At 31.0% G+C, this 17,914-nt stretch overlaps 2 protein-coding genes across 2 annotated transcripts; both read right to left on the reverse strand.

Moving 5' to 3' along the window:
- Window positions 1-1,581: 1,581 nt before the first annotated feature.
- Window positions 1,582-4,863, reverse strand: LOC123220240 (GDSL esterase/lipase At5g33370-like). Its single transcript, XM_044642325.1, has 5 exons — window positions 4,574-4,863; window positions 4,347-4,474; window positions 3,941-4,183; window positions 3,604-3,856; window positions 1,582-2,083 (listed from the first exon to the last, which is right to left on the reverse strand). The coding sequence occupies exons 1-5, from the start codon at window positions 4,857-4,859 to the stop codon at window positions 1,848-1,850; spliced, it is 1,146 nt and encodes a 381-aa protein (XP_044498260.1). The 5' UTR covers window positions 4,860-4,863; the 3' UTR covers window positions 1,582-1,847.
- Window positions 4,864-13,108: 8,245 nt separating this feature from the next.
- LOC123220425 (GDSL esterase/lipase LTL1-like) lies at window positions 13,109-15,335 on the reverse strand. Its single transcript, XM_044642645.1, has 5 exons — window positions 14,968-15,335; window positions 14,748-14,875; window positions 14,428-14,670; window positions 13,737-13,989; window positions 13,109-13,535 (listed from the first exon to the last, which is right to left on the reverse strand). The coding sequence occupies exons 1-5, from the start codon at window positions 15,203-15,205 to the stop codon at window positions 13,303-13,305; spliced, it is 1,095 nt and encodes a 364-aa protein (XP_044498580.1). The 5' UTR covers window positions 15,206-15,335; the 3' UTR covers window positions 13,109-13,302.
- Window positions 15,336-17,914: the final 2,579 nt, after the last annotated feature.

Below are 17,914 nucleotides of genomic sequence, written 5' to 3' on the forward strand. Positions count from 1 at the left end.
AGCATCTCTTTGCTAGACTTCGGCTTGCTTCAATAGATCCAAGCTCGAACTCAAGCTCATTTCAAAGGTACTCGAAATGAGATCAAGCTTACTTCATTTGAGAGGAGTCAAGCTCGAGTTTAAGTTTTGAGTTTGATTTAATTCTAAAACAACATCGTTCTGATGTGTATTAATCAAAACTATATTGTTTTAATTGATTTATATCAAAATTTTTAAGCTCGTAAACTTTACGAACCAAACACCTCTAAAGATAGAGCTCGAAAATATTGAACTTTTATACTCGAGCTTAAACAAACTCAATTTAAATATAGCTCTAGACAGATTGACTAAGTAAACACATTTCCTACTAGTTAAGGATACCACCTCCATAGGCCAGCTAGGCTAATTGTATGTGAGAGAGGTAGTTAAGTCACATAGAGTGCCCAGGACAATTATGTCGAATAGAGGCATCTGGTTTGTTTCAACTTTTTGGAGGAGTTTGTAGAGGTCTTTAGGCACAAATTTGACATTTAGTACAATATGTCATCCCTAAATGAATAGTCAGAGTAATAGAACAAATAAGTTATTAGAGGTTATGTTAAAAGCTTATTATTTGAATTATAGGACAAGTTAGATTAAGATTGCGCCACCAATGTAGTTCTCCTACAATAATAGTTATTAGACAACAAATAAAATGACGTCTTATGAGACATTATATGGTATATAAAGTGTCATTCTCTTGTACACTTGGATGATATGGGTAAATGAGACTCATTGCGCACATGCTCATGGGCTTGATATGACATAAAAAATGATTGAAGATGTTCAATTGACTCACATTAATACCCTTAGTATTTTAAAAATTACAGGTCACGATCAAACATACGAATACATGTTATTGACAAACCCAATTTATAACAATACTACTATCACTTATCATCATTCCTAATTTAAAATCAAAAGGAGAGAAAGAAAGGGGTGTGAGTGAAAGGAAAGGAAAGAAGTGAGTTCTTTTGTGATTTAAATATCTAAAAAGTTTATTTTTAATTTTTGTTGATAGGAAATTATATAATAATTTTAAAAAATGAAATGGTTGAGATAAAATGATAGTTTCACTTCATAACACAATGTCAAGTTTTTTTTAATAAAGATTAATTTTGGATAGAAAAATATTGGATGGGAAACTGCCATTTGCTCTTTATCATATAATTTATGAATTTGAGTCCATCTCCTTATCAAATTTTTTTTTTTAATAAAAGAATCAATATTCAACGTATTCGGTGGATATACTTTTAAAACACTCATAAATATCTAAAACTCACTTGTCATTCTCAAGTTGTAATTGAATTAAGCGATAGAATTCATAAATTCACCGATCAACAATCCAATAAGTGCAGCATCCACTTAAATGCTCTCTTTCTATTCACCTGCAAATTTAAACCACCACACATGGATGGTTGCTCCCCATCAAGTGACAGCTTCAGTCTAATCATACAATCCACTAATTATTTCAAAGAACCCTAAGAGAGAGATGACAGAGACTCCTTGAGTCATTCATTAATTCAACATGAAGTTCTTGCCAACAGCGATGGAGTCCAAACATTAAAGAAAATATTCGAATCTCTTTTAATAATATTTTAAAATTAAAGAAAGTTTTTTCCTCTTGGGAATTATGAGCTAATGAACTAATCATAGATTGTCATTGGCCAGAAGTTTACGAGAGGACAGAAAGAGAGATTTAATTCCCGATTGCCTCTACATAATACATAGAATTATTTTTTAAGACAACACTCCTAATTTCGGTACATTTCAGCACAAATGAAAGACATTGACTTATCAAGGTAAATATGTGGTTCCCTAAGTGATCATCAAATCCTGGAATCCAATTCCATTATGGTGCTGAGATTCATGGGATACATGTATTCTGTAGAGCCACTAGCCATGAACTGTCGAACTATAATCCCGTTTGCCTTTTCTGATGGATGGAAGGGATCCCAGAATGCGTATATATCCCGGTTCGGGCACAAATTTGATGCCGGCGTGCACAGTCCCAGACCGTTGTAAGGTCCTTGCCCACAACATGCTATCTTCGAAGTGGTAAATCCTGAGTGAAAATGTAATTACGTAAATATGTAATAAAAAATATATAGGTATAATTTTATTGATTTAAAATACGAAATGGAACCATCAGACTTGCCTTCTTTGGCTTCATACGGTTGCAAATCGCTATACCTACTTTACCTCAAATATCATTTTAAAATTAAAACTTTGTTCTTCCCTTTTAATATGGTCGAGATGAGGCATCAAATCGAAGTCTTAATGACATGAATCTTAAAACAACAAACAGATAATTTGTTGGAATAGGTTGCTTTAAATTAATTTAATTGATCACTTTTAATGTCTTGGCACACTCATTTGGTCCACGTAGTAAATAGAAGAGGTATTAATTAAAATAGTTATATTTTTTTGTTTTATATATATATAATTATTTTTTTATTATATAAATATAATTATTTTTTAATTAGGATATTTAAAAAAAAAATTATGAGACTTAAAATTAATTAGATAGATTGGTCAGATGGGTTGATTGATCGGTCAAACACCTGACCAATCGATTTTTAAAAATAAATTAGTTAGTTGGATGTTTGACTAGTTGACCAACCACCTTGTTAACCAATTTTTTACAAATAAATTGGTTGACTGAATGCTTAGCTGGTCAGCCAACCACTCAGCTAACCTTTCAACTGTCAAAGTTGTCAAAATTTTTTTCATTTTTATTTCATTTCACTTTATATCTCAGTCTTAATTGGATGAATGTGTGAGTTTTATATCTTCACTGAGTGAGTTTACATTTGACAGGTGAGTCTTGGTTAGATAAGTACAAACCCTAAGGTATTTTAGATATTTTCTGTTTTAAACTATATATGTATAATAAAAAAAAAAAAGATTATATATGCATATATCGAAAAAAAAGAAGACTATTTTAATTAATATCCCAAACCAAAATGCATCTTTTCTTATCTTTAACTAATTTTTTAAACATGGGAGTGACGACAATTTGACTTGTGAAATTGGTTCTTTTGATCTATCTTTCTTTGTTTGAAAAAGAAATTCTCTAATAATAACAAAAAAAGATATGGGAATGATTAAAATCTCTATCGTTGAAAACAAAAATAAATATATCTTTGACCTATCATCTCTTTAGTTTATTTTTTTTAATTTGTCTTCTCTCTTAAATATTTTTTAAACCCTTATTTATTAAATTATTCTTACAAAATTTAAATTATTACAACTATGTTTTAAAATCTAATAATTATTTTATTTTTTTCTATTAGAGATGAAGAGAAAAAAGTACGAAAGAAAATTTCCAATTCCCCACAAGAATGGGCAAAGATTCTTTGTTGGGTTGTTACTTCAACCGATATCACTATTTCTATCGCCTCTTTCTAGTCGATCATCTTCATCTTTGCTATCAACTAGATTCAATTAATCTTTGCCATTAATTGGAACTACAATATTGGTTTAGGTTTTTCTCTGCATTCTTTTTCTATAATAAATGAAAAAAAAAATAGTATTAACATTTTAAACAAGAATATTTATTGACTTACAGATCAATGTACGTACCATATGCTTGAGGATTAGTAATGAAGTCATTTTGCATAAGTTCTGTGTTAACAGCAACGAAGACATCTGAACCAATTTCACTATTGAGCCCCCGAACCATTTGACTAAGTTGGGGATTAAACAAGGCGGCAGCTCGTTGCAAATCAGCAGCGCACTCCCCATTTCTGCTTCTCATGGCTAGTTCCGCCGGAACACAGCCCAATGGCCCCGTCCCTGTCACCAAAACCCTACGTGCTCCAAGTTCATACAGCCTCTGTAATTAAACAAAACTATTGTTTCAGATCGCTTTGCATATCATTGATATATTAGTATTAAAAAATTAGGTCTTCGTGTATACCGCTAAAAGTTTTTTGTACTCAGAGATGACAAACTTGACATAATCTGGAAGAGAATACTGGCGAGATCTTGCGGAATAAGGAACCAAGAAGTAGTTGTTTACAAAATCGTTGCCACCAACGGTGATGAGGACGAGTGCATTATTAACTAGCCGTTGAGCCTGTTGAGCTCCAATACGAGCTGCAAGTCGGTTTTGGTATTCTTGGAAGTACTGAAATTGCTGGAACATTCTGATTATATTTACCTGCGAATACATGTTATTTCAATCACTACATGGAGTAAAGCTTAGGGTTTCACTAATTATGATAGAAGCTTAAATTCAAATCCATTTTTGAAAGTTTTATTATTTCACTAGTTTTATTAACCCTAAATAATAAACCAATATTATGGCGAATTTTCTAACTTACAAATTGAAAACCGGTGTCATTGAGAATTCCAATTCCAGCAGAAGCAAAGTTGGCACCAACAAGTAGTTTTTCTCCATTGAGCTCCGGGCTCAAGTATGGCAATGTCGATTCTGAGCCGAGCTGCCTACCTGAATACACACATTTTCCGTTAATCCAATTAGTTGGATGAATATCAAGAAAATTAATCTAATGTTCATGTTAAATGCAGCAAATCAAATGAACCCTACTGATAAAATCAGGAATGTTGAGGCCATTAGAGAAACGCCCAGTGGGACGATGAGTTGGGTAGTCAATGCCATAAGGTGGCGAGTCAGCCCGAGCATCGGTTGCCAGATAGTTGTTGTTGCCATTATCAACAAGCGAATCACCAAAAACAAAGAAAGCTCGAGCTGCCTCTGCTTGAGGGGCAAAAGTTAAACTTCCCATGGCCATGAATAGACCTAAAACTATAAAGACCAATGAGCTCGCCATGGAAGGAAATAAATTAAAATATTTTTTAAACATCTTTAGCATGTGAATATATTAAGATATAGACGGCTTTATATAAGTTGTAGTTCATTGAGTAGAAACGCTAGGCTCCGTCAGATGACAAGCTTATGAGGTCACCATTGTCATCAGATACATTAACGAGTAATATCTACTTTTACTTTCTAATTAATGAAGATTTAATGATTTGTCTGAGCAATTTGCAGTATTGCTTGTAGATGATTACCTTTGAATACTGAGTCTTCTAGTGCATTTAATTTTTTTTTTGTCTTCAACAAGATAAGTAATTCAAGATTTGAATACTACATTATTCACCAATCAATTACCAATAGAAAAATACCTGACAACTATTATTACCCAAAAAAAGTCAAAACCCTAGCTGAATGCCCTGGGTTTGAAATTTAGTATTTCACTTATAATTAATAAAATTATAGCAGGTGATGACTTCTATGAGCAAAGCTATTAAGATCTTTAAACGTATATCACCAATTTCCGCAGGTAGCTTGGGACAGTACCTATTATCATACAGAGAAAATTACTTTGTTTTTTTTAACCAACCCTTCATCCATGTTAGTTAGGTTGATAAATTCAAAGTATAATAAGCAGTTATATAATTACTGTATTAAGTAAATTATAATTTTATAAACATAATAAAAATTTGAATTTAAATCCAAATCTTCTTTCTGATGGTTCTAATTCTCTTAAATTATAAACTTTTGTCAAAAGCACAACTTGGTTAGAAAGAAGATTAACTCTAGACCATAAAAGTCGTACCATTTTCCAAAACTTTGAAAAAAAAAATTGAAAATATAATCTATGAGCAGTGGATAGTCAAATTGCATCCGACAAAGTGTAATTCAACGAGATAATGATTCCTTGGAAAATCACACTTAAAAAGGTGAAATTTAGTCCAAATACACCTCATAGGGTGTGATTTGACAAGATCTCACATTGACTTGCGATTCTAGTAATTAGATTGGACCTTGGCTGCAACTCTAGCCAAATTGCTAGCAACTACTTTTAGAGGTAATGCAATAATTTCAAAAAATAAAAAAAGTTTTGTAATATGATAATTTACTTGTCAACATCCTGTCAAGACTATTTTCCGTGAATGGAGTTGAGTTTTTGGCAGTAGTTTGTAGTTTAAAAATTCAAAAGTTTGGCATTTGTTTTTTCCATAAACCATGGGTAGGAAATAGTCATTTGCTCCTGCACTGCAACAAATCAATGCCACGTTTATAGGGTAAGTACACTTTTCGCCCCTATTTTCCTTTATCTTGCTTCATTAAATATCAATAGTAAAATGTGTAAGTATTTTTTAATATATAATTAAATATTATTATATATAATTAATAATAAAAATATAAATAATAATAATAATACGATGATATATTATTTATATACTTAATTATATATTTAAAAGTGTGTATACATAATATTTTTATATACATAATATTTCTATGTAAATAAACTGATGGTAGTGGGGTTAAAGTAGTTTTCCAGGAAACACAGTTGATGCCCATATTATAACTTCAGGTTTCCACATTTTAATTTGTTATGCTGATCATCCAAAGTTATATTAAGGCCAAAAGACTATATCCCACCCAAGTTTAGGTGCGTTTTCAAAGTTACATATGTGGAGTTTGAAAAAACCGAAGTTTCACTTATAACGTAATTACAGTTAAAATTCTCTGTTAGAGGTAGAAGTAAAATCATTATTTTACTAATAATATTAAGAAATATAAAATTCATTTATTTTCTATCTTAAATTTTAAAAACTAACAACTTCACCTCTACTTAAAGGTTTTTAACTTTAAAAAGTTACATTTTTCTCTTAATTTTTTTTTCACCTCTCCAACGCTGACGAACTACTCTCTTTATCCTAAACCGTTGGTCGACATATATAAAAAAATTTGAAACAGATCTTTTCGTATGAAGATGAAAAGATTTGGAATCTCTTCATTGAAGACGAAGAGATCCAAAGCCCAGATCTCTTTGTCGAGGAAGAGATCTGGAGTCTCTTTGCCGATGAAGAGATCTAGATCTCTTCAGCGAGGAAGAGACTTCGTCATTGTCGTCTTTTTCATATCACCCGAGAAAGTGATTAGAGGGGAAGAAAAAAATTCTAAGGTTTTGGGGGAGGGGAGAATATGACTTATTAAAGTTAAAAAACTTTAGGATGAGTGAAATATTAGTTTTTAAAACTTAAGAGAGAAAAATATAATAAATTTTATATTTTTTAATATTATTAATAAAATAACAATTTTACCTCAATTTCTAATACAAAAATTTTAATCTCAATTAGTCAAAAGATGAGATTTCAAATTTTTTAAACTAAAAAAATATGACATTTGAGAATGCAACTAAATTTGGGAGTGAAATAGTCCTCGGGCCTTATATTAAATATAACACAACAAATAGTGCATCTAATATATGACAAAATATTATCAAGTGTCGGCAATTCTTTTCAAATTATCAATGTACGTACATTCCTTAATTATAGACATGTCCACTACATTGAAGAAGCCCTTTGATTTAATTTTACTTCACTAAGGGATAGTTCAGTTTTAATAAATAAAAATTATTTTGGTATTCTATTTTTTATTATTTATATTATTTTATTTAATTTATCAATAATTATTCATGATAATGTAATATAGGTATTAAAATATTATCAAAATAATCTTGATTTTATTATATTATATTTTTATTTATTAATTTTTAGAAAAAAAATAATTGTATTTATAACTAATGTAACAAGTAATATAAAAAAAATTAGAATAATTATACTTAAGTACATTTAAGTAAATTAATTTACTAGTATTTTTCTATTAACTCTAACTAAATACAATAATTATTTATATCTTTTCATTTTTACTAAATTTTATCAAATATAATAAAAATTTATACATAATAATTTTTTAAGTAATAAATTTTTAATATAACTTTTTAATTTTAATAATAAAATATTATCTAAACTAAACGTATCCTAAATAAATTCTTGAAGTTGCTCATTAGATCCAGACGCATTCACCATTCATTTATGAGCCGGGACACTTTAGGTGAAGCTGGCCATGTGACCACTTTGACATTTTACCAAACTTAATTTTATGAATATATTTTTGGAATACACATCATTTATTGGATGTTCCAAGAACTTAAATATTTTTGGACGGATGATAAGTGACCTTGGAAATGACCATTAACAGAAGCCTAAATTGGGGACCAGAAATTAACTTATGCAAAGTATTTGCGAAGAGGTTCTAAAGGACACTTCGAACGAAAAAAAGAGAAGGTTTTAGATATAAAAGAGTAAAAATTTAAATTATTTTTTATAAAACTTCAAAATTAAATTTTTAAATTTTCTGATACAATAGTTATAACGATCCGGAAATCACGGTCTAACTCAAGTAAGACTTTCTCCTAATCAAAAAGTATTTGCCAAGAGTGCTAAGCTGATAAAGCTTTTAAAGATATGCCAACTACTCTCTCTCAAACTCAACCTAAGTTAGCTGGAAAAATAGTTCAACTAACAACTTTCAACAAGATTCAATTCCCAAATTAATTCATCGGTACTTTTCGACCTGCTTTGCTGACCCTTTAATTCCCCCGAAAAGCAACTACACGGAAGAATCATGCATATGCTTTTGATTTTGTCTAATATTTTGATTGACAATGCGGTCTATATATTGCATTGCACATTGGCTAAAATAAAGAGTTACTAAATCAAATTTCAATTTCATTTCTAAAAATATTTTTCTAATATAGTTTACCTTGAATTATAATACATTCTCCATAAACGTGCATTTCCAGCTTGCTATTTAATGAAACAAAAAAAAAAAAATTGTGAATATCTAAAACAAATCGATTGATTTTTATATAATTGAATCTAACTGAATATTTACAAGTTTATAATCCCATCTAATCTAATTTCATGTGAATCGATATTAATCAAAATAAGTTTCATTAGCTTAATACTCTAACGTCAAATCAAACTATTGAAGTTATCCTCAAATAATAGTTTGCGTAATAAAGAAAAAAATTTTATATATGAAAAAATATGAAGGCAGGTTTAGGGATTTAGGAAAGAGAGGTTGAAAGTGGAGTTGGTGGATTAGATTGTAATACAAGCTAATTGATTTGTATAATATGAGTTTTGATCTTCATATATATAAGTCTAATAAATATTTTTACATCCGACAACATATTAAAATCAAACATTTGAGTTACTTAGTTCAGTAATTGTGAGATTAGTCATTAAACACAGAATTTATCTTATTCAATATGATTGGTTCAATCTTAATGTGGTAATCCAACTTAAATGAGATTTCTCGTTTAAAAAAAAAAAAACTATTGAAGTTGAATCTCTAATAGATTTATGGGTTTCACTATCAGAGCAAATAATTAGAATATGATTTGGATTAGTTTGATCGGATGAGAGTGCATTTTTGTGAACTAATTTTAGACAGTGACATTCATTATGGATGATTAATGATAAGTTGAAAGAGGCAGGTAGATAGAAATAATTGGACCTTATGATGCAACAAAATTGGAGGCTAATTTAATTTGGCTTGTCCGCCAAGTCTTGCTACATTCATAGTTAGATTGGTATATAGTTGTAATCTAATAACTTAATTAATTAAGGCTCTTTTATGCTGTGACATTGCTGGCAGGCACATTTGCATACAGCATGTGTATTTTCGATTGAAATTAATGCTCCGATCGCCCATTGTGCCCCACACGGTCGCTCGTTGGCATTTTCGAATTTTCACCTTTTTAATTGGTCTAACTAAGTATTTGAGTAATTTTACGCGTATCTATTTTGAATGCATAAATAAATATATATTTATATATATTATCATATGATTGAGTTTTATTTATTTTTAAATTTAAAATCATATAATTACATAATGACATATATCAAATATGTACATATTTATATACTTAAAACGGGTATGCATAATTTTATTATAAACATTTTTGTTGATATAACTAGTGTTTTGCAACACTAAACTTATTTGGTTGTGATCTTACATCATATGCTAAAAAATATATAGATTTAGTACTTTAAATTAAATTATTAATAAGATTTTACAATGACAGAGTGATCGATATGATCAATCAAATGTTAAAAGTGTTTTAAATAGGCATAAAAGAATGAAGAGAAAGAAGTATGGATATCATCATTTTCCTGCAGAGAAGAATAATTAACTCTTCCATGAAGTAAAAACAGTAAATTTATAAATATTAACTTGTAAACTTAATAAGAAAAGTTAAATGAATACAAATGTGTGTTTATGCATACATGCGTGCATATCTCTGTGTGTGCGTGCATGCATGCATATCTCTGTGTGTGCGCGCATGAGTGTGCCCTTTCGCGTGTGTCACTCCTATAAGCTCCCTCTGAGTCCATGGTAATGGCGAAAGACTCAATGCTATCACATTTTGCCATCCAAATTCCCTGGTTTGATACCTGCTTTTGATCTATGCAATGTAAAACACTTCAAATGTGATATTAAAATGTCAAATCACTTGTTACATAACACTTTTTCAATATATCTCAAAGTTTCTTTGAAAATTTATGATAACCAAATTCTTCATACAAAAATCGATGTATTTTGAGATCAAACAATGAATCGATAGTTTTTGTAATCACAATCTTTAAGACATTTTTCATTAATAGTTCTTTACAATTTTTTACCTTTAAGAAATTTGGACATAGATTGAGACCATGTGACATAATTTGTTTCATTTAAAAGAACATCAATAGGCCTGGTCCTTCAGTAGCAAACATAATTTCAAAGGTATGAAAAAAATTAGTAGAAGAAAAGGATGAAGTTATTGAAATTGGTACTTTCACGTTGTCACAAATTTGCTAACAAATTGTGTGAATTAGCGACAAGTAAATCAAGTGGGGAAAAAGAAAAAAAAAAAGATGACAAAACAAGTAAGATATTTTTTACAATAAATGACAAATGAATATAATATGTGGTGCAGAATCAAAGAGGGGGAATTGAATCGGATAACATTGGTTGGAATGGTTTTGCATAGGTTCTGATAGCGTGATAACTTTTATGTATAAATAATAATATATTTTTATATAATTAAATAGTTTTAAATTATAAATAAAATAATATTAAATTATATTATGACATCTTTAGAGAAATCTCATATCGATAAAATACGAGACACATATTAAGTCTGTTTTTATATCTCACATCAGTTAAAAAGAAGAAGAAGATTTAATTAGTTAAATAATCTGTGAGTTTTTTAAGCTATTAAAACACGTTTTGGGTTTTAAAGCTAAAAAACAAAATCATAATAGATTGTATATACAAAGTCGACAATATTTTGACAGTGAATCTGACTATTAGACTAATGATGTTACAATAGTATTAGAGCCGTTTTTCATTATGAGACTCTTAAATAAATCTCGTATCGATAAAACACAAAAGAGATATTGAATTTGTAAAACCATGATGAACTATGACACCTTTAAAAAAATCTCATATCGATAAAATATAAGAGGTATATTAGGTTGTAAAAACAAATCTTAAATTTATAAGATATGAGAGAGATGTTCGGTGTACAAAACTATAAATAAAACACGAAAGAAATATTAGGTATATAAAATTATGATAAATTGTATATCCGAAATGAATAATATAATGATAATAAACTAGATTATCGGATAATAAACTGAATTATCGGTTCAGGGAAATTACGTGCATGATGAACACATTGTTTTATGTTGGTAGAATGTTTTGCTCTTTCTCATATTTCTGTCTTCAACTTAACTATAAGTTGCTCATTCTTCCATGGTTGATTATCATTCAATGCAGTCAATATTGGCTTTCAACAATTAGATTATTAACAATAATTAATCTGATCTGGTTTTTAGAGTCTATGATGTTCATGTTATATCTACCTCTTCCCTTTTAATAAGGGTGTGTCCACATTTTTCTCTTTAAAAATCTAACCACAATTTAGCATAGTCTTGATATTTTAGTATATTTTGATTGAAGAATATGTACATATGGCATCCATTAATTTGATTCTTTTAGGTAGCTATTGATCACAAGGGCATGTATCTATGGAGAACTACACGGCTAGCATTATGGTAATTGAATCGTATATTATATCATATATTAAAATTTTAATTTTTTGTATTATGTATTAAATATTGTATGTTACAATTTTTAAAAAATAAATAATAAAATATAATAAATCTATATGTATTTATTTTGGATACATAAATATGTACATATTTATATGTCTCATTATATGATTGAATGATTTTAAATTAAGGATAAAGTGTTATTTAATCATATGATGACACATATAAGTGTGTACATAATTATGTATCTAAAGTAAGTATATATAATATTGCTCAATAAAATAATAAAGAAATTATAATTGACACATCAATATTTTAAAATTTATCATAAACACCTTTAAAAATTTAAAATTTCTCATATACATCTTTAATATATCATTGTTTTCTTTAAAAAAATGTATCGATCTATATTAGTAAAATGTATCATATCGTATGATATGTTCACTGTATCATATTAATTTAATACATCTTATGATATATATTGTTTTTTTTCCTATACCATATCATATTGTATATTAAAGGGTGCTAATAATTATGAGCAACATGAAAGTTTGTAGTTTTCTTTTCTCAAGAACAAGAAGCTTCAACGGATGCCCGGCCCATTGCATATAAGGAACCACCTTAATAGGAGTGAGACATATATAAAGTGAGACGTGCAAGGCCAATTTTGATATGAAGGCCATTGAAATAACAAGTCTTTCCATTGGATGCGTTTTAAGATTCCTACATATTGAAGGGTTACTGTGCTTTGGGAGCCTCAAGTGTCACGCTTGGCTCACTCGTACTACAAATTGAAAATAATTTTTTGCCTACATCTACATCTTTGTTCTTCTTAATTGAGCTAAATTAAAAATTTGGAAACATTTACCGAGCCCATCGATGAAGATGTTGAAAGCATTTGGGAGGCCTCAAAAATCTAGAAAAGACAACGGTGGACCTCTGCTTATTCATGCTCTGAAGTTTGGCCCATCTAAAGTTGTGTTTTGGAAGAAAAATTGAAGCAAATGTATGTAAGATTCATATCTTCATCAATGACAAGTCATATTGATTTCGAAGAATTTGTGGCAATTTTTAATCATATTCAGATAGAAGCTCTCTTATTTACTTGTATAAACCTCTTTAAAGATGAACAAATGTAAAAGACAAAGTTCAGGGAAAATGAAATTAAACTTACATCATGCTTAGATTGCAATCTTATGGATGAACTACAATCTGTCCACTTGATGATCGTTACAGACATGAAGCTGTTATTGTTTTAAGAGTCCCACATGCAAGCTAATACTGCAGACAAGCTTAAGAATACTACCATATTTATATAAGACAACTGATGATGAAACTGTATAATATAATCTTTCAAACCCTGGAATCTAAAGCCATGATGGTGCTGAGATTCATCGGATTCATGTACTTGCTAGAGCCAGTCATGATCTGGTTTATAATAATTCTGTTGGCCTTCTCTGATGGATGAAATGGATCCCAAAATCCATACAAATCTCTGTTTGGGCACAAGTTTGAAGCGGCTGTGCAGAGGCCAATGCCATTGTATGGTCCTTGGCCGCAACATGCTATCTTTGATGTCACAAACCCTGTGAAAAATTACCATATTTCAATATTTACAGGCATCTCACTTCTGCTAATAATCAATATTCCTATAAATGCGAGGGGACCAATCAGGAGACATCAATAAAGGGCATTTATTCGAAATCTGTTTTCACCATTGTATCATCTTATTGCCAAAACTGGTAGTTGAAGTTATTAACTCGTGAAGTTATGACTGATTGACTTACCATATGCTTGAGGGTCACTGATGAAGTCCGTGTGCATTTCAAAAGCATTTGCATAAATGAAGACATCCGATCCGATTTCACTGTTGAGATTGTTTATCAACTGGACAAGTTGTGGGTTGAACAACCCAGTTGCTTGTTGCAGTTCCACTGCACATTCACCATTTCTGCTATGCAGGGCCAGCTCTGCAGGGACACAACCCAAAGGCCCAGTCCCTGTCACCAAAACCCTTCGTGCTCCCAATTCATATAGCCTCTGCATTAATGGTTCGAAGTAGCATTTAAATATAAAGTTATTGAGATTGAAATATACATTTCAAGTAATTAATTGTCTAAAAAGGGCTTTTTAAAAACAAAATAAGTACATGATGTTGAATGTTTTAAGGCTATTGTAGGTAATTATGATTGATGTGGATCTCATGATGAAGGCTCTTTAATAAGGACATTGTGATTCATGAATGTTATAAACAGCTTCTGAATGAAACAGCAAAATCCCTATTGGCCTCACCAATCAACCAAATCCTGCATTAACTCATTCTGTCTTCACAAACCAGAGAAAGGACATCTCATCAATCCATGATAAATATGAATAATAAATACGTCCCCACGTAACAGTATTATTGTTTTAGCTCCTTGCTATTTCATGTGCATTATTAAACAAAAAATTTCAGTGATAATAACTTAATCTATTTACCACTAGGATTTTGCGGTACTCAGAAATAAGGTACACAACGTAATCAGGGAGAGCAAACTGGCGAGATCTTGCAGAAAAGGGCACCAAATAGTAGTTGTTGACGAAATCATTGCCGCCAAGAGTCATTAGGACAAGGGCTTGGTTTACAAGACGCTGAGTCTGCTCAGCTCCTATAAGTGCAGTCACTCGCTGCTGGTATTGCTGAAAATATTCCAACTGCTGGGTGATTCGAATAATGTTCAGCTGCAAAAGACATGGTGAATTAGTAAAAATGAAGATTTGAAACGGAAAACTAAAGTGAATGAGTAAGTAGCATTTACAAATTGGAATCCAGTGTCATTGAGAATTCCTATCCCTGCAGAAGCAAAGTTGGCACCAACCAGAAGCCTCTGTCCAGTGAGCGCAGGGCTCAAGTATGGCAATGTAGGTTCCATGCCAATTTGCTCACCTGGTCATGATAAAACATGTCAACATGAATCTAAATATGACAGATACACACTCTAGGATTAAATAACATAAATTTGATTCTTTATCTCTTACTGATAAGATCAGGAATGTTGAGCCCATTAGAGAAACGACCAGTTGCTCTGCGAGTGGGATAGTCAATGCCATAAGGGTAAGCATCAGCCCGTGCAGTGGTGGCAAGGTAGTTATTGTTGCCATTATCAACAAGCGAGTCGCCGAACACGAAGAAAGCCCTAGCCTCAGCAAGAGGAGCAACAGTCCCCATTGTGATTAACAGGCCTAAAATGAACACTGAGGAGCCAGCTGCTGCCATAAAGAAATACTAAAACAGATAGGTAAAGCCTGAGTTTGACAAACTTACTTGGAGATGAAAGAGTGAACAAGATTAGTTATATTTATATACAAGGATTTCGTTGTCTACATTTTATGTGATATTAATGGTGAGTTCTACCACAACTGGAGTAAGATAGGGACCGCCATAACAAAAGCTCGAATGAGTAGTTCAGTATGTTAATGGAGAAAATTAAAATATATATTTATCTTGAGATGAATTACACAGCACATGGCCAACAAATTAAATTGCAATGCAGACAATTTGTCTCTGCAGTGTCCACTCCATTTTATCTATTGTGGAAAAAAGCAAATTGAGCTGGCATAAAGGTAAAGCTCCATTTTATCACCATGGAAGATCGATAGCTTTAAAAGACTTTAACAACATTTTATAGTATGAGCGACACAGGAATCATAACCATGAATTGGGCGAAGAGCAAATCGATGGAGTTGGGAAAGAAAATGAGTTCAATCAATTCCAACATAATCAAAATCTAAAAAATATATAAATTGCAAGATTCCTTGAATAACTGAGGTATAAGATTTCCAATGTAGTTCAACCTAAACAATATTTGACTCCCCAAGGTGTCATTAAGTTATCACTAAAGTGGAGAGACAACAAAAAAATTTTAAAGGTAAGATTAAAGATACAAACAAAGGCTCTGTTTCTAACTAGGGGAGCACTTCAACACAGTATACTAAAGCAAAAACCACTGAGCAGTTATAAGAGTAGTAATTCCAACTTCGAAAAGTGTTTCAAGAGTCAAAGCTTCAGTCACATTGTTGCTAATTATCCAAATCGAAGAGTAGTATATTTCATTGATGAAGCTTCTAATGAAAAGTATGGTGAAGAAGGAGACATAAGGGACACAAGTGATGATGGACACCTTTGTGGACAATGGTGAGATGTTAGTAGTATATTGATCTTTAAATCTTGCCATAATTGAAAAAGATGATTAGATCTATCTAAATGTATTTGACAAATCAAGAACATTTATGATCACATTTCTTAAATTGTGTGCACATATATGACAATTTACAAATTATAAACAAACTCTAACAAAACATCATGAATCATTATGTAAAAAGGTGTAGAGTTTTTCACGTTACAAAAACCCATGGACAGAATAATGGTCTTTACACATAGATACTAGTTCCTAAAGTGGCCAAAGCACTTATTTCCACCCAAGTTTTGATACATTCTCAAAATCATACTCACGAGATTTGAAAAACTTAAAGTCATGAGCCAACTACCGTTAAAATTTTTTATTAAAGATAGGAGTAAAATTGTCATTTTACTAATAATATTAAAAAATATATAACTCATTACGTTTCCCCCCAAAGTTTTAAAAATCAACAATTTCATCATTGCCTAAAGTTTTTTAATTTTCAAAAGTAACATTTTCCTCTCCAAAACCTAGGGTTTATTTTTCAAAAGCTTTCTGATCACTAGAGACAATGTTTTAACCCACAAATCTCCAGTCATCCTTCATCTCTCCAACACTTTCAGGAGATGCGATGAAGACGCGTCTTCGTCGATTCGATAAGAATCGACAAAGATGAGTTTTCTGGAATTGATGAAGTTTTCATCGATACTAAACGAATCGACAAAGATGAGCGTCTCCGTTGATTCCAAAAGAATCAACAAAGACTTTCATCTTCGTTGATTCGTCTGGAATCAACAAAGACGAGTATTTGTAGCATCTTCTTGCGTCAGAGAGGGAAGATCCAGTGGTTGAAGATGGTAGGTTGAAGCGTCATCACTAATAGCCAGAAAATATCTGTAAAATAAACCTTAAGATTTGAGTGGAGGAGGGGGGGTATTGTTTTTGAAAATTAGAAAACTTTAAGTAAGAGTAAAGTTGTTAGTTTAAAAAAATTTTGCGAGAAAATATAATAAATTTTATTTTTTTATTTTATTAATAAAATAATAATTTTATATTTCTAAAAAAAAAATTAATGATAGTTAACTTATAAATGATATTTTAAATTTTTAAACTTTATGAGTGAAACTTTGCATATGTGTGAGAACTTTGGTGAGAATAAGTCCTTTGGCCTTCCTAAAGCTCCTTGGGATGATGCTAGGATGGATTTTTGTCATTGGTCTACCGTGAGTAAAAATTTGGTTATGCGGCTCATTTTGTACCATGTAACAGGATTTATTATGCTACTCAAGTTGTCAATTCGTACTTTTGGGAGATTGTGCATCCACATGGGATTCCAATTTTGGCGAACCTTTTGATGCAAGATAGGGCCACAACTACAATTTAGATTGGGAGCACATCCAAAACTAATGGTAAAATTGAAGTTGTGAATAGAAGTGGGAAATCTAGAGATGCCAATGGGTCGGGTCGGATCAGATCGGATCGAGCTAGCTCCGGTTTGGTTCATTGGGCTAATGAGTCGGGTTGAAGACCCAAACAGTAATGGTGTTCGGGTCGGATTGACCCATTAAAATATAAAGGCCCAAGACATGACCTATATAATAACAGGTTTTAATTGGGTCGGATCGGGCTTTAATCGGGTCAGATTGGGCTTTAATCGGACCGGCCTTGTCCATTTAATCAATTTTTAAAAAAATTTTTTAATTAAAATTTTTTAACATAAATTTTTTTCAATTATTAAAACCGATAACAGTATCCCAAATATTTTATTTATAATCCATCACTTGTAGCAGAGGAATACCATGGTT

This window comes from Mangifera indica, chromosome 7, assembly GCF_011075055.1.
Source record: "Mangifera indica cultivar Alphonso chromosome 7, CATAS_Mindica_2.1, whole genome shotgun sequence".
Lineage (NCBI taxonomy): Eukaryota > Viridiplantae > Streptophyta > Magnoliopsida > Sapindales > Anacardiaceae > Mangifera > Mangifera indica.